The 24,883-nt window shown below is 40.7% G+C and overlaps 2 protein-coding genes across 2 annotated transcripts in view; both read right to left on the bottom strand.

Annotated features, from left to right (window-relative positions):
• The window catches only part of Fife (regulating synaptic membrane exocytosis protein fife), a 2,091,151-nt gene that overhangs the window by 2,048,624 nt on the left and 17,644 nt on the right, over positions 1–24,883 (bottom strand). The gene's annotated exons all lie outside the window — the stretch shown is intronic.
• Positions 10,810–17,485, bottom strand: LOC124223228 (uncharacterized). The gene is made up of 2 exons (XM_046635004.2): positions 15,294–17,485; positions 10,810–15,229 (listed from the first exon to the last, which is right to left on the bottom strand). Exons 1-2 carry the CDS (start codon positions 16,615–16,617, stop codon positions 11,205–11,207), a joined length of 5,349 nt encoding a protein of 1,782 aa, XP_046490960.1. The 5' UTR covers positions 16,618–17,485; the 3' UTR covers positions 10,810–11,204.

The raw sequence follows: 24,883 nt of genomic DNA, 5'->3' as shown, positions 1-24,883 counted from the left end.
TCTGAGCTACGTGTAATAGAATAGAGTAAATTCTGAGTCCTTGAGAAAGTTGAATAGAGTCACGGGTTTCAGTTGCGTCTTTCTCATTTTTGAAATTGCGTACAGCCGAATTCCGCTGTACCGGGTCGAGCCGGGTTATCGGGTTTCTCAGTGTCGCCTCTCGAGTAAATCGCAAATAGCCGAAATGGAGTGTTGAATGACGTTTTCGAGGATGACGAGAAGGTTTGATTTTGGATGCTTTGCGGTAGTGTTTAGTTAAGGTTACGTTTAGTTGCGCTTGAGCTTAGTTGAATTTTCTTTTAGTTAAGATGGCGTTTATTGGAGTTGAGTTTAAGTTGCGTATAGTTGAGATTGCGGTTTCGTTCTATGCAAATCTGTTTGGTTGAGTTCAACTAAGGTTGAGCTCTGTGGATGCTGTTTAGTCGAAATAAGTAGAAAATAAGATTTATCTTAATTTAAATTATGAATTTTAGATTCAAGGGGCTTTTAAAGAAGCGCTATGTATCTCGAAAACGCGGAGAGCCAAAAATCCTACACCGCTGAAGCGATCGCAACAAAACTTGGGCAACTGATGCCTTATTTTGGTAGAAAGTGGAGCAACTTTTTATTTTTTCAAAATTTGGAAAGAAAATTACAGATCGGTTACAACTCACCGAAATTGGCAAAATCTTCATTGTTACACCAACACGATTGAAGTATCCAGTATGATGCCGCTCGACACTAATGAAACACGCACTTTGAGCCCAGTCCTGTACGATGTGATTGTAAAACGACTAAATGGCAGCTGATCTGATTTTTGATTACGAAGAACACCGAAATCTTATTTATGCGGCATTTCTTACCGATATTATTACCGATGCCGTTAATGCATGCGTATAATGTCAGTAAAAAATTACCGACATGCGTGTAAGGTCGATAACAAATGTCGCCAAAAATGAGACGTCGGTTGTCTTTGTGATTGAAAACCTAATCAGCTGCTGTTTCGTAATTTTACTTGCAAATCTTATGGAACTGGACTCAAAGTGTGTGATATAGCAGCGTCGAGTGGCATTATACCAGATAGTTCTATCCATTCAGTGCAACTGTGAAAATTTTTTCAATTTGTGTGAGTGGTAACAGACCTGTAATTTGATTTTCAAAATTTTGAAAAAATAAACTCTTGCTCTACTTTTTGCCAAAATAAAGCATCAGTTGCCCAAGTTTCGTTGCGATTGATTCAGCGGTATAGGAATTTTGGCTCTCCGTGTTTCCAAGATGTACAGCGCTTCTTCAAAAGCACCTTAAGGAAACTCGTGGCAGCGTCGAAGCTCCGAGGCGGGTAAGATCTCGGGTGAGATTGTGGACGCTGTCTGTTAGGTAGCCCGGCGGCGCACCGTCGAGAAATTAGTTCTCTTTTTAGTTTCCAGCAATTATTGCTATGACGTAAATATTTCTACGATGAGAATTAAGAGTTGCGTATTGATATTTTGTAAATATGGAGGTAGATTTTATTTAGGGAGCTGCAAGCTCAATAGCTTAAGAAATAGCGTAAGTTACGAATAATTTATTATTGTATCGTTTTGAATCGCGAAGAGCGAATCGTGAATTATTTTTTTGCTTTTGTGTCACCACTATTGTAAAATATAGTATTTCATTTCATTTCTTTTGTTAAATAGCTTGCAGTTTTCGAGTCTCTCTTTCTCTCTCTCTCCAAATATTACCCTTTCCCTCTCGGCGGTACTCAGCTACCGAGTAAGTTCCCGAGGTCTGGTGAATTAACAGTTTCAAGGCGTGTTAATCACGCCAGGCGCCCAACAGAATTTCGCGATATCTTTTGTAAGATCACATTTTTTCCATCTACATCGCGGGCCGCCAAATTATCGTGTACGCGGTAAGTTATCGACCATTTCTCTGAGTAGCCGAAGGACGGTAAAAATCCACGTCACAAAGGTTAACATAAACAAGAATAACTGTATCTCGAAACGGTGAGAAGATTAAAGAAACCGTGTGCATGCAATGCATACTGAAATTCAAAGTCAAATATAAGTACTACTCAGAACGAAATTATAAAAGTTATAAGTATGTGAAAAAAATATATCAATTCATGGAATGGAACAGGTGATGTAAAATCATACTAATATTCAGGGGCGTTGGGCATCGAGGATGTGACAATTCACGTAAAACAAATTTTCTCTTCACTCAAGTAATGTTAACAAGAACCAGTGGGATATTCCTTAGGATCAAAGAAGATATGGCATTGTACAGAAAAAACTAAAATCACAACGACTAGCTCCGTATTGAAATTAAAATTGTATTTAAATAATTCAATGATCCTTTAGTATTATACCACTTCTGCGAACACAAACATGTACTGCTCTAGTATATATAAATGTAGTGTAAATTTTCTGGGTAAGATAATTTTTTTTTTTAATACGATATGTTATTGTTATTGACTGTCACCAAACAAATGTAGTAGCATTACTCCAAAATAGTTTCTGAAAAACATGATTGGATCAAAACCATAAGCCAACATATCGCATCACATATGGTTGGCAGATTTGTATGAATCTAGATCAATGTAATGCGAAGGATTCAGATATATAAACATCGTTGAAACTACTTTTCAAGCGGGAAATCTAGTGACTGAAATTGGTACTACTTCGAACGAATTATCATCACGGTTGAAAAAGGTAAAATATGCACATCAAGAAATTAGAAGACTATGGAATCAACAAAAATTCTATTTTAGTGACATAATGTTCATTTTGTAGAAGCAATGGTTCATTTATTGCAAGCGCGTATAAAATGTTATCGAGATTTCTTGAAATAAATTTGAAGTGTATGTTTGCAATTTTCAACTACGCATAATTATTTAAAAGTGAGAAAAGTTATATTTCATTATATTAGTCAATAACTTGAATTAAATGTAGTGCATATAACAACTCAAGAACTCTTTCTTGGTTCCACTGAAACATATTCTCATTTACTTGAATGAAATTTGTTTGTCTAATCTGATGAACAATATAATTTTCTTAAACAAATATCAGAACCTGTCGTGTAAAACAAATTCTTGTTTCAATATGTTATAGATTTCTTTGCTCATAGTAGCCAAATATACTATCTAGCAATAACGTTAATATTTCAGCAAGCGTGGGATTATTGTTTCCAATTTGTCGGTACTTTTAAATCGACGTGTTAAGGGGTTAAAGTACTATTCTTTCACGAATTATATGAGGTTTGTTAATCCAAGCGAAGTTGTCGTTCCGAAATTTCCAGTTTAAACCTACGAAATAAATATGTACTTGTTCAAAATACATTAAACTCGTAAGCATACAGCATTCATAGCAATATATCAATATTTTCATTCAATCCAAAAAGTAGTTGTTCTGAGTGAAAAATTGTGCGATCCAAATAAACTAGAAGTCAAACAAATTTCTTGTTCAACTCGATAACTTTTTTTTCTCAGTGTGGGAATCGGGTACGGTAGGCTTGTGATATTTGGTGGACATATGGATCTTACAGTACCTTACGCACGCACGACTAACGACAGAATTATGAAACAAATCTGTAATGTTGTTTATAGTCCTATGTTGAAAAGTAGATGGGCATTTTTTGACATTTGCTGCCCACTACGTGGGCAGATTCTGTTGAAATTTTGCTACATTTTGTGAGCCTTTTCTACAGTTTGTGCTCGAGCTTTGAGGCTTCCTCGGATTGCCGCGGTTTCTTGGCATTTGAAGAGTAGTTTGTAGTATTCTTTTTTTTTTTTTGTACTTTTTGCTTCAGACTGTTTGGTCACGTTACTCCTAAGAGGTTATACTTCCCGGCCTTACTTTTCAGTTTATTTCTAAGTTATGGGATCATCTAGTATAACGGTCGAAAAATAACTGATTTTTGCGATTTTTTTTTCGAAAAGTGACAAAATAGCTGTTACGTCTAGCGTATCGCTACACGTCTCCCTTATCTCGTCACTCTCCCACGATCATTGAAGTAACCTAATCGTCTTATTTTTGTTCTCCTATTTCCATTTTGGCTCACGTCACTCGCTTTTTATCGACTCTGCTAATTCTATTCCCCACCATTCTGGATTTGCGCACCTTTCGTCCACTCCTGCATTTCACCTCGATTCTATTTCTGTTCCAACGTTCATATAATCAACTTCAATACCAACTTCCAAGTTCAACCTCAGTGCTAGTGCAAATAATCGTTTTAGCTATTCTTAATCCAAATCACCTCGTTACGCAATTACACATTACTCTGTTCTAATAAAGCCTTCATACAAAGGGTATACCTTCTCCATCTCATTGTTAGTCCTTCCATCATCTCCAGATTGAGAACAGCGACGAGACCGAACTCGAATTACCTGAATAGCATCTTGGGTGGGTATAGAGGCGAATCAATAACCGCTCGTCAAATCAAACCTCAAACCCGTAACTCTGTCACAATGAATTCGCTTTTGAAATTTTTTAAAATCTGACTTTGGATTCGTGATCAGCGATCCAAAAAACAATTGCGTACCAATTTTCACGGAAGCCCGTACATCCGTTGCTTTATTTTCTGAAAATAAAAGAGCGCGAAATTCACAGGCTGCCTGTGCGCCATCATCGGTCGGTAAAATTGCGGATGCCTCTCGTACGAGTTATTTTGACATATTCGCTAAACATCGAGGTACAAAATATCTATGGTTCAGTCGTTGTTCCCGGTGAATGTGTTCTCTATTTTCCGAACGATAAATTCGACGAACTGTGACAAGCTCTTCTTGTGGTTTGAACTACTTCGATGTAAATTTTTTAGAGATCTGCCTCTCAAAATGAATCAAATCAGCACTCACTAGCACCCTTTCAAGAAGCGGTCAACTGAAAAATCAGATCACTTGCAAAAAAATGGACCTCTTCCGGCTTCTGCTGTACCTAACCCCAACCTTCCTCTTCTCGATACTAATCTTTCTCCAACAGTAGTTCAAAATATGGAAATTGACGCAGTGGCTGGACCATCTCGAGTGAGATCACCCCAAATCCCAGATCCAGGTAAACCGGCAGAGTGTGAGGCAACTGAGAGCTTTGGGAAACTCAGTTTGTTCGACATGCTGTGTACTCCAGAGGAACAGGACTCTCAAACTGAAGGCAAAGCCGAGTTTCTGTTCATAGATTCTCCCTGGTTGACCGGACTTTTTGGAAACTTCACCTGTAGTAAATGCAAAATCACCTATTTCGTCGTACAGGTAAGAGAGCAAAAAAGATTCTGTGCGAAGCTTGTCGTCTAAATGCCACAGCTGCGGTTACAAAGTGGGTGAAAATTACACGAGTTCATGAACCAAAGGCATTTCGACAAGGTCACTCTTCGAAATAAATAGGTGAGTAGTTGATGGAATGATCGGCGTTGGATTAGGGCACTCAAGTATAGAAGAATTCTGTACTGTAATGGGTAGGAAAGGCATTAGTGTTAATAGCTTCAAAAGTCACGTGGCCAGTTGACTGCGGAGACTGAGAGGTTGGAAGAGATATTTCTCGAGAAAGTGAGAAAAGCTGTCAGAGAACACATGAAGTAATAGATCCTTCAATCGAGAGTGGAACAGTACTTCATATCGTAGCATCTTACGAGAGTACGTTCTACAACCGAGTCCTTCCGTTGTTAAATGGAATAAGAATAGTCATCGACGTCCTGACTGGACTAGCTATTGATTACCAGGTACTCTCAAAATACTGCCAAGTGAGTGTCGTTGTCGCAGCCGAACTATATGCTACTTCACCTGATTTTGCAGTGTAGCAAGATGGTCACAAATCAGAGTTCAGTAAAAGCTACAGCGGATCCTCTGGTGTGATGGAAACGAAGGCAGCAGAATATTTATACAGTAGGTCTGTTAAGAAGAACCAGATAGAATACAAGACTATTCTATCCGAAGAAGACGCAAAGACATTCAGTCATTTGAAGAATACCTCCCCAAGAAAAGACAACGTACCCGTCACAAAGGAGGAGTGTGTGAATCACATCGCAAACGGAATGAGTATCGGACTCTGAAAGCTCATCAAAGAATGGACAATGAAAGGAGTGACACTCGGGGAACGCGGTGTAGGCACACTCAAGAAGACGACGATTATATCCTTAATCAATCATTACAAAAATGCCACTGTAAAAAATATTCTTAATATAACAGCCATGAAACGAGCAATAGATGCAATGATTAGCCACCGCGCCTCAACCGACAGGAACCCTCAGCATGAGTAATGCACCACTGGACCAGACTCATGATGTTTCTATAACGGAAGTGTGGTTAACGGGGAAGCGCCGGAGAGCCATAAAAAGATGCGACTAAAGCTCAACCCGAGAGTAGTCGAAAAGCTGAAGGCTCTGCGCGAACGCCTGTAAACTAATGATCTATTAGTACTATATGCCCGAGGTGCGACACAGAATGCTAACAAAAGCTTACACTCTCTGATCTGACAAAAATGCCCAAAAGAGATATTCATATTCAAAAAGAGAATAGAATTAGCAGTAGCAACTGCAGTTGCTGCGTTCAACATGAGAGCGCAACATGCTCAAAAGGCAAAGATGTCAGTGAGGTCTGAGAAGGTGGCAGATAATGCAAAAAAGATAAGCCAGCAACGAGATGCCAAACAAAAGCGTAAGGTTGAATGAAAAGCAACGACGGAGTCCAAGACAGCCAGACAAACAATAAAAATTAAAAAACCGCTGCGGAGAAAGCTGAAACAGAAGTGGACAACGTATTGTGCCAGGGAATTCCAACGGTTTCTTCACAGGACTAATATGTAAGCAGTCAGCTCCAAAATTAAATTCAGGTGCGTCATTGTATAGTAGACTCAAGTGGAGGCTAGATGAATATTAGTTGTTTGTTTTCATTCATTCAATATATTATTGAAATATTTGTCTAGTCCGAATAATCTTTCCAGAATAAAATAATTGGATTTTTCCTTGCCTTTATGTCTCGGAGTGAGTTCATTGAAAATTGTATATTTCTGAAGAAAGAAGTGGTGTTAGAAGAAGGTGGACCTCAGAACAGATCCGAAGAAGCAGATTGGATACAAACTGTCAACGAGGAGTGGAATTAAATATCAATCATAACAGCGATAGGCACTGACGAGCAAAATATGATTTATCAATATTGTTGATGTTTGGGAGATAAAATAGACCATATACGCAAGTATATAATTATGTTTGTTTAGTAAAGACAGTATATTTGTATGATAGCAGAATGTACTTCCAACTAGAGCTCTCTCTCTAGACTACTGAACAAAGGGGAGAGATCGAACATACATAGGCGTACACGCACACCAACGCTCATCACACAAGCCTATGTATACATATATATGCATGAGTGAATTATAAGGCGTACACATATATATGTTTCACATATTCTAACAAATATTATTACTTACATTCTGAGATGAATTTTGAACTCAATCAAATAAGTGGAATTAGAAAAAAGAAAATCATTTAATTATGGAGTTTTTTCCTCTTGCTCCAATTTTATGTCGTCTAAATCAATGTTTACAAATCAACTAACAATAAGGCAACGTGTCTCAACTCTACAGTAAATAACTCATTCTGTGCATACTCCATGTTTGCTTCTTAGAAGGTAATGAAACTGAATTCAGTCAATCGCGTTCATCGGATAAATATATTTTCAGGTATTCAAGATTTTCCTTGCGCATTAGGTTTCATGAAAATATTTTGTGCGTTGAAAAGTATATACTTGTGCATCTTATCTTGAAATTGCTGCAAGGAATTTGGGCTCTGATCAATATAACTCATTTCCCAGCCTACAATATACCAAATACTATAACACAAAAAAAAAAAAAAATTCAAACAGTCGAGATAATAGTTTCAATAAACTCATATCAAAAATTCTCTAGAAAAAAATTGGAGATAAACAAAAACACTTTACTGCAATGATCGATCATCAACTTTAGATAATGACCAATGAGTATGAATTGGCAATAATGACTGATTGACTTGTTATTAAACTACAAATCATTTCTCAATTTTTTTATTCTCATTATCCAAAGTATCATCCTGCCAAAGTTTGAAATGTTTTAGGAGTGACAATCTACGAGGCTATGATTCTTTCTTCATTTCCCCGTACAATGTTCAAAATGCTGATGTAGTATTTCATTTTTTCACATCGATTTTCCATAGTCAGTAATTATAATTATTATCGGTTCTGCCTAAAACTTCGAAGCTCAAAATGAATTTATGCTCGCAGGCGCCTCTTCTAGTTGAACTAGAACACTGAAATTTTCTACCAATTTTTTATAATTTTTTCGGAACCGGTCTAGCGGGTGCACAGCTGGTTCAAATTCAAAAATGACAATTTCAAGGACTACTTTCATAATTATACTCAACAATGCTACATGTTTTGCTTCTTGTACTGTCAACTTGATGAGGCTCTCAAAATCAAGCGTGTACCGAACGGTTCAACATCAGAGGTCCTGTAAAATAAGAAACGGTTACTTCGAAAATTGCTTTCCAATATCTCGTATCAATTGTAATTTGAGAAGATGAGATTCAGAAAATCATGTGCAACTCATGTCGTACGTTGTGCTATGCCTCCCCATCATCCAGAATGATCTCAAATATCTGTATACGAACTCCATATCATCTTTGTCCCATTTCCATACGTGCAGAGTATTACCTTTTGGGCTGTAGTCGTCCTACATCACACTACTTTCGAGCTGTTACTGTACACATTCTGGACTCCCTCAAAGTTGTCTCGCTGTATTCACCTCGTACAATTTCGTGCATTTTTAACCCAGTGCTTTTTTGAAGTCCTTACCGAATTTCTTTTGTGTCGTTCGAACTTTCAGGCCGTGCTGTAGCCATCAAGCCAATAAGCTGCAGATCTTAATTATGTTCAGTCTATACCTGGCAAAGCAGAGTCTTTCAAAGATCAAGGTACCTCACCTAGAAAATTAATAACAAATCTTCATTACGCTTCTGAGGAAGCACGACTGTTATACGCGATAATGTAATGTTACGTTGCGTACTACATTTTCTAGTCATAATAACGATAGCATTGTAGCTTTCGACAGTGTTACTGGTGACATTGTACAGCAAACTCTCGGCATGCCGATTAAGTTGTGTAATCGCTTTAAAGATCCTGTCATATAATCCAAGCTCGGTCAAAACTAGCACAACTTTTTCTTCAATTTCTTTCGGAATATTACTTCACAAATGTTGATTTGATTATTAGTATTCATAAAATTCAATTTTCCGATTAGAGATGTACAAGGGACATTCCACGCCAAGTTGACCTGGATTTTACCTTTGGCCGCTTAGATTTGGCGCGCGATTTTTTCTATGATTGTTCTAACTTTGAAAGGTACTCTGTTCTTTTATTTTGTTTTATTTTTTCGTCTTAATTTGAATTTTCTACAATTTTAAGAATCGATTTTATCAGTCGACCAAAATTAAAAATTTGAAAAGATTCTGAAACATCTTGTGTCAGATATCGAAATTTTCAACCTTGGACCCGGAGTGAACTAGTTTTTCCTTCTTATTGTTTACAAACTTTTACCGACAAAAACACGACAAAAAATTAGTAGCGAGAGTTATTTTACTATAAATGGTTGCTGAAACATTTTCATATATCACACCATATACATGTTATTTTATACTATATCACACATGTATATTTTTTTTTAAAATTTCGATCTTTGCAAGAGATATGTTTTCTTCTTTATTTTGCTAGTAAAAAAAAAATAGTAAATGGTAAAATGGTTCTGAATAATCTGAAAAAATTTTTAAAAATCCCATATGACACACAAATGTTTCAGCAACCATCCATCGTAAAATGACTTAGGCTTCTAATTTTTTTAACGTATTCTTTCAAAAAAAGCTTGTAAACAGTAAGAAGGGAAAATCGGCCCAGTACGGGTCCAAGCTTAAAAATTTTGATATCTGACGCAGAATTTTTCACAAGTTTTTCAAATTTTTAATTTTAGTGGGTCGATAAAATCGATTCTTAAAATTGTAGAAAATTCAAATTGAGAGGAAAAAATAAAAAAAAAAAAAGAACAGAGTACCTTTCAAAGTGAGAACAATCATAGAAAAAATCGCCCGCCAAATCTGAGAGGTCATGGTTAAAACCCAGGTCGAATTCGCGTGGAATGCCCTATAAACTATAAATGCAATTACCTTAAGTTTTTCCTCCACTAGCTAACATATTACCGATTCAATTTTTGTTTTCGCAATATTGGAGCTGAAATATATGTGTAGAGTTTCTCAATATCGAAGGTCAATAAAGTTAAAAACTTTGACGTTTCCATCGTGAGTAAGAGTCCTCCTCAGAAAACTAGAACATATAAGTTATGACTAAATATTCTTCTACAAAAAAAAATTCATCAAACAAGACTCAAGTTCAATTACTTGATAAACCTCATGATGAGGTGAAACTTTTTCAACCAGAGGTAAAAACTGAACTGCAGCAACGGTAAGATTTAAATTAGGTTTCCACAGCCAAGGTATTATCCATTACAACAATCTGAATTTAAAGTGGCTGCACGGTCATCATCTAAATAATGACTCGGTATTGTTAACCTTCACATCATAATTGCTACCATTGAAAAAAATTCTTCGATTTCCTTTTTTTTTATTTTTTTGTACTAAAATATTTAGTCATAACTTTTATGCTATCGTATTTAATTATTATATTGTAGTTTTTTGAAGAGGGCCCCCACTTACAGCCTGAACGTCAAATTTGTTCTTTACTTTATTGATCTTTGTTAAAGCGAGTAACAATAGAGGAATTCGGGATCTGGTCTGATACAGTTTGTCACAATAAAAAGAGAAAAATAAAAAAAAAACTGCGCGCACTGAATTTGGCAAAAAACAAAAAAATTATAATGATATTTATTGTACACTATATACAGTTAGCGAATTACCCGAATAAATACAATGCCAAGAGTAACACGTGGCAGCGAATGCACCCAAAACACAATTAATTAAATAATTGATTTAAAGCGAATTTACACACAGTAATTTTGGTTAACAGAAGCCAAGCAATTAGAAAAATTAGCTGAGAGAAGAACACGAGGTGAACTTGAGGTAGCCGAAAGAAGAATAATGGCGGAAACCGTTAGAAAACGAATCTTCTTCCCCGTGAGGAAGACTAAGCATGTCCCATAGCTAAGAGCCAATCAGAAAATTCATAGCGAATGACGTCAGAGAATAGCGAAATGCGCAAGTGTCAGTGAATTTGAACTAGAGATTCATTGATTGGCTATCGATTGTCGGGTGATCTGTGCTCTGCTTAGTGCTGCCTTCTTGCTGCGGGTAAGCCGAACTTCGCTTCGCCCGGGCAGTTTGGGTGTTGACTGAACATTCTCCCCCGGGTTGACGGCTGAGACGTCAAGATCTTCAATGGGCAGAACACATAGTTTCGCAATTGGTCGGGTCAATTCCGTGGTAGCTGTCTTCAGTGTCACTACGCGGGTATGTCCGTCCTTCCCTGGGTGGATAGCGATTACCCTAGCGAGTGGCCATTTGGTAGGTGGGAACCGCTCATCTGTGAGGAGCACCAGAGAGCCAACTTTGATGTCGTTGGACGCCCGATGCCATTTGGAGATGCCCTGATGACGTTGAAGCACTTCGTTGCTCCAACGTCTCCAAAACTGTTGCAACAGTTGCTGTAGCAACTTGTACCCAGTTAGCGTCGATTCCGTTGTTGAAGGTAGCGAAGGTTCCGGAACAGCGGTGAGTGGTTCTCCAATGAGGAAGTGACCTGGAGTTAGTGGTTCCAGGTCGGCAGGATCTTCCGAGAGTGGGGCGAGAGGCCGAGAATTTACCACGGCTTCGATCTGTGTCAACACCGTAGTGAGCTGCTCGTAAGTCATCAGATGCTCTCCGATAGTTCTTGTGAGATGGAATTTGATAGACTTGACGGCAGCTTCCCATTTACCTCCAAAGTGCGGAGCTCCAGGCGGATTGAACTTCCAGGTTGTGCCATCTGTAGCCAGTAAATGTGAAAGTTCTCCCAGTGATTTTGATCCTGATGCGAATTCAGCCCTTAGAGTTGCATCTGCACCCACAAAGTTTGTACCACAGTCCGAATAAATGGTGTGGCAGACGCCCCGGCGACTTGCGAACCTCCGATACGCTGCGATGAATGCGCCTGTAGAGTAGTCCGTGACGAGTTCCAGATGTATAGCGGAGGTCGTGAAGCACACGAAAACTGCAATCCACCCCTTGTAAGTTTTCGCTCCACGACCCTGGAAGGTTTTCAGAGTGACTGGCCCAGCGTAGTCTAATCCTGTATGTAGAAACGCTCGTGCGGGAGTCACTCTAGAGGGGGGCAGTTGTCCCATCAATTGCTGTGCTCGAACACCTCGGTGTCTAGCACAGACTACGCAGCGTAAGATGTGAGATCTGACTGGTACGCGGCCACCAATAATCCAGTAGGATTGGCGTAACGCAGCCAGAGTCAATTGCGTTCCCCCGTGAAAGTTCCGTTTGTGTGCATGATCGATGAGGAGTGACGTCAGCAGTGAGTATCTAGGCAGAATCGCTGGATTTTTCTGCTGACTGTCCAATAGCGAATTTTTCAAGCGGCCACCGACTCTCAAAATTCCGTGATAGTCGACAAAGGGGGTCAGCTTGGCGAGTGGGTGATTTTTTGGTAGGAATCCCCCGTCAGAAAGCAGCTTGAGTTCCGATGAGAAGTACTGGCCTTGTGTATATTTGACCAGTAGCCATTTTGCGGGTTCCAGGTCTCCAGCAGATAGCGGGGTGGCTAGTGAGGACTGTGGCACCTTTTTCATTCGGCTGATGGCACGTAGACAGATTCCAAGCGTTCGAACCAGCGAAACCCAGCGAGAAAAGCGTTCTAAGAGAATTTGCAGAGGATGTGAATCTGTTTTAGCGAATGTCATGAAGGTTAGACCTGGTCTCTCTTCCTGATGAGTTGCGGTCGTAGCAGGTGGTTCAATAGTTGGCCAGTTTTCTTGGGACAAACTGAGCCATTTTGGACCCGACCACCAAAGCGGGTGTTTCAGCAGTTTGCCAACTGACAGTCCTCGCGAAGCACAGTCAGCTGGATTACTTTTCCCAGCGATAAAGGTCCAGCGGCTTCCAGGAAGAGTGTCTTGTATTTTCGCAACCCTGTTGCGTACGTAAGTTTTCCAGCGAGAGGGTTGACTTTGTATCCAAGCGAGGGTTACTGCAGAGTCAGTCCACAAATAGATTGGTATTTGCTCCAAGTTAAGTGTTTTTCGCACGTAGAGAGTAAGTCTGGTGAGAAGTACGGCAGCGTTCAACTCCAAACGTGGAATTGTGAGTGGTTTCAGAGGGGCTACTTGAGTTTTGGAGCATAAAAGTGCAACTGACGAATTCCCCTGAAGATCCGTCACCTTCAGGTAGACCACCGCAGCCATAGCGAGTTGGGATGCGTCTGAGAACCCGTGGAGCTCTGCAGACACATTCTCCTTGAGATTAATCCATCTGTTTACCCGGAGGTTAGCAAGGTTGGTGAGGTCCGCTCGAAATACCGTCCACTTGTGGAGTTGTGTCGGAGCCAATTGATCATCCCAGCCCAGTTTTTCAAGCCAGAGTTCTTGCATGATCACCTTGGCTTTGATGATGATCGGAGCGAGGAAACCGAGAGGATCATACAGACGAGCAATTTCAGACAAGATTGCCCGTTTTGTTGCTGGAGGATCTTCAGCCAAGTGATAGTTGAACTGGAATACATCGTGGTGAGGATTCCAGCCAACTCCGAGGACCTTCACCGTAGTATCTCCGATTTCCCGTAGCGAGTTCACTGGTTGATCGTTTGGTGACATTGTAGCGAGTAACCGAGCGCTGTTACTTGACCATTTTGTTAATGGGAAGCATCCAGCTGCACAGAGTTCCCTGGTTTGTTTAGCGATTGCAATCGCTTCCGTCTCTGTGTCAGCTCCCCCGTAGATGTCATCTACGTAGCGGGTTTCAGTCATTGGAGCTACTGCCAGCGGGTATTTGGATCCTTCGTCCTCTACTAGTTGCAGTAGAGTCCTGACAGCAAGATAAGGAGCACAAGTTGTGCCGTATGTGACCGTAGTGAGGGTGTACGCTTGCTGAGAATTGTCCTTGGTCTTCCAGAGGATGGACTGTAACGGCCAGTCCTTCGGATCTATGTCAATTTGCCGAAACATCTTTGTGATGTCGGATCCAAAAAGTATTGGAAACCGACGAATGCGGAGTAGTACATCGCAGATGTCTACTTGTATTTTTGGCCCAACGTGTAAGATCCCATTCAGCGAAACTCCTGATGAGGTGTTGCATGATCCATTGAACACTACTCTGAGCTTTGTAGTAGTGCTCTGTTCCTTGAGGACACCGTGATGAGGTAGGAAGCAATGTTGTTCCGGTAGATCTGCCATAGAAATGTGTTTCATGTGACCCATGTTCTCGTACTCAGACATAAAGTTGTGGTAGAGGTCACTGTAAGTAGTGTCCGTGCTCATCCGTTTCAAAACCCGACGCAGTGAAAATTGTGCGGATCTCAGTGAATTCCCAAGTGCTTCTACCTTGTCCTTGAGTGGCAAGTGCACCACGTAACGCCCATTTGGGTGACGATAATGTGTGGATCTAAAGTGAGCTTCACATTCGTCCTCCTGCTCACTATAGCGAATGTGCTGCTCATCATGCGGTTCTTCCTGGTCCCAGAATCTGGAGATCAGATCCGGTAGCTGTTCGTCGGCTGACACGTGCAGAGAATTGGCCGAATATTTCGTAGCAGTTGGATTGACTGAGCCGTAGACAATCCAGCCCAAGAGGGTTGACTGAGCAATTGGCGAATCAACAGGCCCTTTGCGAATCTTCTCATTCATGATGAAAGCTGCAGGTGCTGCTCCCAAAATGATGTCAATTGGTCTGGACTGCAGAAATTGCGGGTCAGCCAATTGCAGTCCCAGTAGATGCGACCATTTCTTGTCGATAAGGGTGTATGACGGCAAGTCTACCGCCAACACAGAGAGAATGTGGGCCTGTATTTTTAGCGAATTCTTCCCATATAGCGAATGTAGCTCAACAGTGCATGAGCCCAATGTGCGGCCAGCAGATGTGTTGCCGATGGCCCGTAGGCCCACGTTTGCGGATTTCAGAGGAAGTCCCAGTTTCTTGTGTAGCGAATTCGTCATGAATGACAGCTCAGAACCTTGATCTATCAGAAGTCTGGCTGTCAGAGGAGCTCCCGTTGTCGAATATACCCTGCAAGTTGCTGTAGCAAGTAAGGCTATTGTTTCCAGAGAATTGAGCCCTAAAAACAATTGCAGTTAGCGAATTCTGTCCATAGCGAATGACCTAATAGGACTATTCTGTACCTGAGCTGCCCGAAGCAGCAGTCGGTTGAGGATTAGCCCGAGATTCTTCATGGATGGCCGTGTGGTGCTTGTTGCCACAGTGGCGACATCTTGTAGTGGTGCGGCAGTCCTGTGAGCGGTGGCGTCCCAAACAATTCCAGCACAGTCGATGATCTTGAACCATAGTACGGCGCTGTGCGACAGAGGCAACCTTAAATTGCTGACAGTACAAAATAAAGTGCTTTTGCCTACACAGTTGGCAGATGCCTGGTTCATCTGTAGCCTCTTTAGGTGTATAGTATACTTGAGCGGTGGAACCAGAGGGGGTACTTGCAGTCTTGCTGGAATGTGAGGGTGACCGTGTGTTTGGGGGCTTGCTAGAGGTTTTTAGCAGCTTGGAGGTTGAAGCCTTGTCCTCCTTGGGTGAGGTTGGTCGTGAGGTGACTCCGATGGCGCTGATCTCCCAGGCGCGTACCTTCCCGATGAGGAAGTCTTGTAATTTCTGGTACGCCGGCAGCTCATTCGAGATGCCCAGGGTACTCTCCCACTCCTCCCTAAGTTCTGGTACCAGACGTCTGAGGGTGACGAAAACCAGGATAGGGTCCCAGTCCGCAATGGAGACTCGTAAGGTTCCCATCGCATCGATAATTTTCTGTGTCTGTAATACAAGTGCGTTTAGCTGAGGTGCCGAGTGATTAGGCACTGGCTCTGTGGTGAGGAGTTCCTCCAAGTAGGTGTTGAGAAGCCGACGAGGGTTATCATAACGCGCGACGAGGAGATCCCAAGCAGCAGGGAATGCCTCGTCTGTAAGAGGCACGTTTGCGATGAGTGCCAGTGCATCGTCCTTGAGTTGCGTCTTGAGGTAGGACATGCGCTGTGCCCCAGTGAGTTGCTCGGCATCAATTATGAGGGTGGTGAATAAGTCCCTAAACCCACGCCATTTCGTATAATCCCCGTCGAATGTCGGTAGTTTTATGTGAGGCAATTTAGTAGAGGATGGCCCAGTCGCGAAAAATTGTGTAGCATCTGCATGCCTAGGTGTCGCCTCTGCCTTCAGGGAGTTCACCTTGGCCTCCAAGCGGGTCTGCAGGCTCCCGTACAGCGTTGCACCACGTTGATAGACCTGAGCGGTGTGGTACTCATGTTCGAGCACTTCTTCGTGCTCCTCGTAAATGCGTTCGTGCAAGGCCTCAATACGGTCGACGGTTCTATTGACTAAAGCCAACTGGGCCATGGCTTGCTCGAGAGACATCGCCTGAAGTGCCTCAGGCGTGAGTCTTTGATCAATGTTGGCCAGAGAATCAACCCGGTCCTGCTGCAGCGCAGCCTTGTTGTTGAGAGACATGATGCGAATAACAGTGCTGGTGACCCGGAACTAAGTTTTCGGTCAAATGATACGGAAAAGTTCTATGTACCGGTGTACACTGACCGCCAAAGGCGACACCCGATGTGTCCAGCGATGCCTTTGACACTTAGCTTTTCACCAGATTGGCACTGCACAGCGAATACACCAAATGCTGAACACGAATTGTTAACGTGAGAAATAACCCAGAGAATAAGCCAAGCACAATTCTATTGTGACCAAACCAGCACCGATCCGGCTCGAAGGACCAAATGTTAAAGCGAGTAACAATAGAGGAATTCGGGATCTGGTCTGATACAGTTTGTCACAATAAAAAGAGAAAAATAAAAAAAAAACTGCGCGCACTGAATTTGGCAAAAAACAAAAAAATTATAATGATATTTATTGTACACTATATACAGTTAGCGAATTACCCGAATAAATACAATGCCAAGAGTAACACGTGGCAGCGAATGCACCCAAAACACAATTAATTAAATAATTGATTTAAAGCGAATTTACACACAGTAATTTTGGTTAACAGAAGCCAAGCAATTAGAAAAATTAGCTGAGAGAAGAACACGAGGTGAACTTGAGGTAGCCGAAAGAAGAATAATGGCGGAAACCGTTAGAAAACGAATCTTCTTCCCCGTGAGGAAGACTAAGCATGTCCCATAGCTAAGAGCCAATCAGAAAATTCATAGCGAATGACGTCAGAGAATAGCGAAATGCGCAAGTGTCAGTGAATTTGAACTAGAGATTCATTGATTGGCTATCGATTGTCGGGTGATCTGTGCTCTGCTTAGTGCTGCCTTCTTGCTGCGGGTAAGCCGAACTTCGCTTCGCCCGGGCAGTTTGGGTGTTGACTGAACAATCTTCAACGCCCAAAAACTCTATGCATAATTTCAACATAAGGTCAAGAAATCAATCAACATGGCTAAAATAAATATTGCCAACATTTGACGGAAAGTCCGACAGTAACATTCTATCTCAAATCTAAAGCAGAGCAACGAATAATGTAATTCAAAGTAATTCGTCAAGGAATCTCATTATCGCTTTCCAATTATGCCTTGGTAGAGATATTTTCGTCAGAGGTAGACAATGATAAATTTTAGGTTATACGCGTACATTTCGTATCGTTATCCTCAGTTTATCAAAATTTATATGCATTTCATATGGCTATTGCGATGATCTACCAAATCATAATAAATATAGATAGTTTCACATGTTTTGTTCGAATACTTACCTGAATCGCATGTTTAGCACCGAATCTTCATATCGGTCACAAGTCAAAGAATTGATCGACATTTTTCAACGTTCGCGGCTGCTTATAGTGCCTCAACTCAATCAAGCTATGTGCGTGTGTAGTGTACACGGGTAGTGTATCACACGAGCTGTGTATAGGTGAGCGTGTACAGAGATCGGGGCCCACGGAAATTTTCGCTCGACTGTGGCGCGGCCTCGCCAGCTCAGCACTGTCGCGCCGAGTCTAAGAGTTAATAGTGGCAATCTTAAGGGAGCTTTCCAGTGTGAAATTTTCAAAAAATCGATTTTTTTTTTTTTGCTTTATCGAATAGTATACACTCTTCCGAATATTCCCTGAAATTTTCATGCCGAAATTCAGATTATTTCGGTTACTGTACAGCATTTCTTGGTAGAAGGCAACGGAGCGCTACAGCTGCCGCGTCGGCCGTCTGCCCGTGCGACTGTTATTTCTATTGTCTCGTTCCTACCTGCACGTACATGAACTTGGCTCGCCAATTGTCGAAAATGTGAATTCGGACTATTGCATAATTTGCCGTTAATTAGTCGTAAATTAGTCGCGCAATTTATTTTTTTGTCGCACTCAATTTTGAAAAAAAAAAAACGGATGGCGTGCTAACTTTTCAAAAACTTAGCGCGCCATCCACCAAAATAACGCACAGCGAGCATCATTCGTAATTCTGACTTGGTTGATAATTTGCCAGAAATAAGCCGCAAATTAGTCGTCGAACTTTTGTTTTTGTCGCACTCAATTTTCAAAAACAAAAGCGGATGGCGTTCTGATTTTTCAAGAATTTAGCCCGCCAACTACCAAAATAACGCACAGCGAGCACCATGAGTGATTCTGATTAGGTTGATAATTTGCCGCAAATAAGCCGCAAATTAGTCGTCGAATTTTTGTTTTTGTCGCACTCAATTTTCAAATACAAAACCGGATGTCTTTAGAATTTAGCACGCCATCCGCTTTTTTTTTTTTAATTGGGTGCGACAAAATAATAAGGCGTGACTAATTTCCGGCTAATTGACGGCAAATTATGCAATAGTCCGATTTCATATTTTCGATAATTAGCGAGCCAAGTTCATGTACGTCCTACCTGCTCGTCGTTCAGTTCGATTTCGACATTCAAAATGGATAGATGTACGAAAGAGGAATGTGCGTGGCAGGATAGAAAAGGCTCGAGAAGCGGACATCCGCGAAATAGACGAAAAAGATCCGGTGGTTTCAAGGGAACAAATCGACACGATATCGAAACGAATCTAACGTTTGCGAGCACTTCGGCAGCAAAAATCTTGAAAAAGAGTCCAGAGTTTGAAGTCCGAATCGATCAAACGTTTAGCTACGTGATTTTGGAGTTCTTTTTGGTTTTCGGCGCTCTTCAGGAACTGTTGAAGTGCAAAAAGTGTAATAGCGACGTGAAGTTTTTTAAAAAATCGATTCGCGGATTGGGCTTTAAAATTTGTGTTCAGTGTTCGTGTCCAGATCCGGCCGAGATAGATTCTTGTCCTTTGATAAAAAATGCTTATGAAATCAATCGTCGTTTCTGCTTTGTCATGCGATTGGTCGGCATCGGCATAAATGGCATTAGAAATTTTATCGCCTTGATGGATTTAACTGCAAACTTCAATAATAACACCTATTATGGAATCGTAAAAATCCTGCAGATTGCAGCGAAATCAATATACGAGGCCGTCGTGAAAAAAGCAGGTACCGAAGAGAAGGAAAAAACTTTGGAAGCAGAAAATCGGGGCGATATTCTGACGGTGTCCGGTGATGGATCGTGGTCGAAACGCGGTTTCACGTCGCGCATGGGTATCGTGTCCGTGATTGGAAAATATACCAACAAAGTTTTGGATGTTGCTGTCAAATCAAGCTTCTGCAAGGCTTGTGTATTCTGGAAAGGACAAGAGGGAACAACCGAGTACGAGGCGTGGTCTGAGACGCATGAATCCGAATGCAACGTCAATCACGAAGGCAGCGCGGGAAAAATGGAAGTCGACGGTATAATCGAAGTATTCAAGAGATCAGAAGAATTGCACAACGCGAAATACGGTTTCTATATAGGAGACGGCGATACAAAAACATTCAAGATGTTATTAGAAGCCAAGCCGTACGGTGACGATTTGACGGTAAAAAAAAAGGAATGCGTTTTGCACGTGAAAAAGCGAGTATATAAAAGGGGAAACGAAGCAAGAAAAAGGTTAGTTCAACTAAAAAAGGCCAAAAATCAAATCGAAGACAAGGCAATGGAGAGTGAACCGAAAAAAAAAGGATCTCGTTCGAGTTCTCCGAAAACTAAAAAAAATCAAACAAAAAACACTGCTGTTGAACCGAAAAGAGCGCAATTGACGTTAAAATTATTGACAAATCTCTCGGAATATTATGGCTTGGCAGTTCGTCGAAATTCCAATTCCGTGGAAAATATGAGGAAAGCCATATGGGCTACATTTCATCACAAAAGCTCAACTGATGAAAATCCTCAGCATGAGTATTGCCCTCCGGGAGAAGATTCGTGGTGCGAATGGCGCAAGGCCGAGGCCACAGGAGAGGAGTACACCCATCCACCAGCACTCGACGAAGACGTACAACAAGTTTTAAAACCGATTTACGATGATCTAACAACGGAGGATCTCTTAGAACGATGTACGGGCGCGAACACTCAAAATAATAACGAGAGCTTCAATCACTGTGTGTGGCAACTAGCCCCAAAGCACGTATTCTGCGGCAAGCAGATAGTAGAAATCGCTACGCAGTGTGCTGTGTGCACCTTCAATGAAGGTTACGACCCAATTTTAAAAATTTTGGAGACGATGGGATGCACGATAGGGCCGAGCGCCGCAGATTTCGCCGCTAAATACAAGAATGCGCGCATCACCCAAGCAAACCGCCGGGCGTCCCTGGATAGCAAAGAGGCGAGGACAGCTCGTCGGATTGAACAATCCATTGAGCACGATCTTTTCGAAGAAGCAGAAGGGATATTGTATGGACCTGGCATCGCTGATTGACCGTAAGTAAACGATTTACCTAAAATTTCCTCACTTGAAACTTTGAACGCGTTTTTCTCGAAACAGCATTTTTCAAAACGGTGGCCAACTTGGAGGGCAGAGTTTTAAAGCTATCGAGTTGAATTTTTTACACAATATTCTTAACGTCATTGTTTATCGTGCTATGGAAGCTTTTTTTTTTTTTTTGACATCTTCCTATTTTTTTGTAAAAAAAACTGCCAAAAAAAAATGCTAAAATCGATACTTTTTGTTCAAACCGGCGCCATTTTTGCAAAAAAAAAAAAAAAGAAAAAAGCTTCCATAGCACGAAAGCCAATTATATACCGATCAATAATCTTTTTGTGTTTTTTGTCTCAGATCAAAATTGTGACCCCCAATGTGGCCACCACATCCAAGTGCATTTTCTGCAACAATTGTTTCATCATTTTTATAGATACTAATTAATAAATAAATCGATCTTTAAAAAATTGTTTTGTATTCTTCAATACCCAATTAATATACAAAAAAAAAACCAGACCGATTAGATTATTTTTTCTTTAAAAAAAAAAATCGCGAAAAACAGCGATTTTTCGGGCTGTCACACTGGAAAGCCCCCTTAAAGCACTGAATTTTCGTGGGGTAAAATATCAGTGTATGGAGTGTGACCAACAACAGAATTGCAACTAACCTATTCGCGCTGCTGTTTTCTTGTGGATGAAATAAATTCCAGTGGTATCTAAATCCCTTGAATCGTTACACAACCGAAATGCCACCGTAATCGTGTCAGCAGCAGCCACGTGACGTTGCGAATATGTGAATACGTGTTTCAGCTGTCAACGGAATATTTTATAATTATTTCTTCCGTTACTTTCGATTTAAAGATGAACTGTCGCTGCTATATCACCCGTAACAACCTTGAATAAGAAATCATTTCATCACAGAACATTCAAAAAATAATCTCTCGTATTCGAAAATTCATCCCGCGAAATTCACTCGTACGTGTGCACATGTGGTAATGTCAGAAAAATTAAGACATCACTATGGTTGACTCTTGACTCCGTTGCGAAATAACGGATGGTATGTTGTATGCAGATTGTCGGTGCAAGACCATTGCACACTGAGATGGTAACTGTATCTAGATCGATATCGATCTTAAATCTATGATATGAGCGTGTGGAGCTTTCTTATGGTAATTGCACGACGGCAAATTACGGTACAGAGAGGGTACCGCCGTAATTATCGGCTGAGGTTTAACAAAACATTAATTCGCACAACAAAATGAACATCATCACATTTTTCTATTACGTGAAAACGGAAGACGACGGAACTATGTCTTCTATGATGTGTCGTAAATATTGTAAGGATATATTTTTCCACCAATTCTACAGTACATTTCATATAGTATAGAAACGCAATACGCAGAATTTTTCATCTCACGACCGCAAGTTGTAAAATAAAATATTACGCACGTTATTCACTAATTACCTCACTACTCCGCACTTTTCTGTGACAATTTAATACTACTCGTTGAATTAGATTTTTCCGTTCTTTTTATGTCGTTTACTCCAATTTAAATCATTTTATATTATTAAGTTAACTTTATAACTTGATTACATGACTTACTATTACCCACTACTTTTGCCGTATGATTACAAATGAATATTTTCATCAAATTACCACCACGATAACAGTCCTTGACGTTTAATTCACCTTCAAATGCTTTAGCACATCTCGTGCATCTTGATGACTGTTTCATGCTTGCATCAATTCATGGTGCGTTTATTGAATTACGTATTGATGAATTCTTTCCACTCAGTTTCAAAACAATCCACTCCAAAAATACGTGAGTTATTGGCTCTCACGCTAATAAAGTGACAAACATGCATGCATTTGTTCCTAAGGGGACACTGCAGTGAAAAAACAAGCTCCGTATTATTTGATCAATTTCATTGCAATTTGGACCATTTATTTAAGATCCCAAAATTAGAATCTGATTCAAAATTCAGCTCAATAGTGTTATTAATTCCAATGTTATGCATTTTTTCTAAGATTACTTCGAAACATCCCTTGCGCATTAGATTTCATTGTAAAAGGTTGAAATTTTTGTGGATACACTTAATACCACAGACTAAAAATTGTAGCAGGGAATTTTCGATTAGAGATTTTTAAGTGATTGAAAATATTATTTCAAAAGTTTGGATTCTTTTTTTTTTTTTTGCTGCAATTTTTGGTATCTTATAGGCTGGGAAATGAGTTATATTGACCGGAGCTAAAACTGCCTGCAGCAATTTCAAGATAATATGCCTAAGAATATATCTGCGAAAGGGCAAAATGATTGAATGAAACCTAATGCGCAAGGAATTTTTTGAACACCTGATAACATAGTTCTGAAAAAAATGCGATTAAATGAATACCGTTTCATGGCCTTCTAAGAAGCAAATATGAAGTATGCATGAGAATTTACCGTAGAGATAAGGCACTTAGGCTTAGTTGACTTTAACATCGATTTGGACCATACAAAATTGGGTCGAAAGGGGAAAAATTCATTATTCAGTAATTTTGTTTTTAATTCCATTTATTTGAATTGAGTTCAAAATTCATATCAGAATGTAAGTAATAATATTGATAAATCATGTGTCGCTCGTCAGTGGCTACCGCTGCTTTGATTGATCTTTAATTCCATTTCGCGGTGCCAGTTTGTATCAAATCGGCTTCTGCGTGTCTGTTCTTAGGTCAACCCTCTTCTCATTCCGCTTCTTCTAACGCACCTGTATTTAACTTTGGGGCTGACTGCTTGCAAATTAGTCCTGTGAAGAAACCGTTATAATTCCCCGGCACCATACGTTGTCCCTTCTGCCCTTGCTTGTCTTCCTTGTTCGTCTAGCTTCCTTGCACTCCATCGTTGCTTCACTTTCAGCCTATGCTTTCGTCTGGAATTTCGTTACTGGCTTATCTTTTGTGCATTATCTGCCACCTTCTCGGGCATCACTGACATCTTTGCATTTTGCACATCGAGCGCTTCCATATTAAACTCAGCAACTGCTGTCGCTACTGTAGTTTTTCCTGCACTCCCATTTGTGATCATTTTGTCACATTGCAAAATCAGGCGAAGTAGCATGTAGTTGGGCTGCGACAACCACATTCACCTGGCAGAACGTTGAGAGTACCTGGTAATCGATCGCCATCCAGTAAGGATGTCAATGACTGTTCCTACTTCATATAACGATGTAACGGCTCGTTTGTACCACGTATCGTCATAAGATACTGCGACATCAAACACTACCCCACTCTTCATTGAAGGATCTATTACTTCATGCACTTTACTAACAGTTTTTCTAGCTTTCTCGAAAACTCTCGCTTCTAACTTCTCAGTCGCCGCAGTCAACTGATCCACGTGACTTTTGCAGCTACTGACACTCATGCCTTTCATACCCATTACGGTACAGAGTTTTTCCATATTTGAGTACCCCACTCCAACGCCGATCATTCCATCAAATACTTGCCTGTTTATTTCGAAGGGTGGCCTTGTCGAAGTGTCATTGGTTCGTGGATTCGTGTGATTTTCACGAATTTCGTGACCGGACCTGTAGCATTCAACGTCGAGCAAGTGCTGATTCGATTCATTTTGAGAGGCAGATCTCTTCAAAATTCACGTCGGAGTAGTTTAAACCATAAGAAAAATATATCACAGTTTGTCAAATCTATCGTTCGAAAAATAGCTTGGCAAACAGATTCGCGCGGGACAACTGTCAAACCATAGATATTTTAATACCTAGACGGTTAGAGTATACGTCAAAATAAATGGTGGGAGAGTTATCCGCAATCTTATTGACCGATGACGGCGCACAGGTAGCCCGTTAACGTCGCGCTCTTTTCTTTCAAACAATGGACGAATCAACGGACTTCGGCAAAGATTGTTGTTCAATTGGTTTTTGGATCGCTGGTCACGAATCCAAAATTGGATCTTGAAAACTTCCAAAAACGGACTCATTACGACAGTCATAAGTTCAAACATTTCTTTATC

Source organism: Neodiprion pinetum, chromosome 7 (genome assembly GCF_021155775.2).
Source record: "Neodiprion pinetum isolate iyNeoPine1 chromosome 7, iyNeoPine1.2, whole genome shotgun sequence".
Taxonomy (NCBI): Eukaryota; Metazoa; Arthropoda; class Insecta; order Hymenoptera; family Diprionidae; genus Neodiprion; species Neodiprion pinetum.
The sequence above is the reverse complement of the archived record's forward strand: the minus strand, read 5'-3'. Positions and strand labels throughout refer to the sequence as shown.

Bases quoted from the DNA above. Each gene is read 5' to 3' on its own strand.
- LOC124223228 (XM_046635004.2), bottom strand. From the start codon at position 16,617: ATGTCTCTCAACAACAAGGCTGCGCTGCAGCAGGACCGGGTTGATTCT. The intron at 15,230-15,293 runs GTACAGAATAGT...AATTGTTTTTAG, and splicing joins TGCTGCTTCGGGCAGCTCAG to GGCTCAATTCTCTGGAAACA.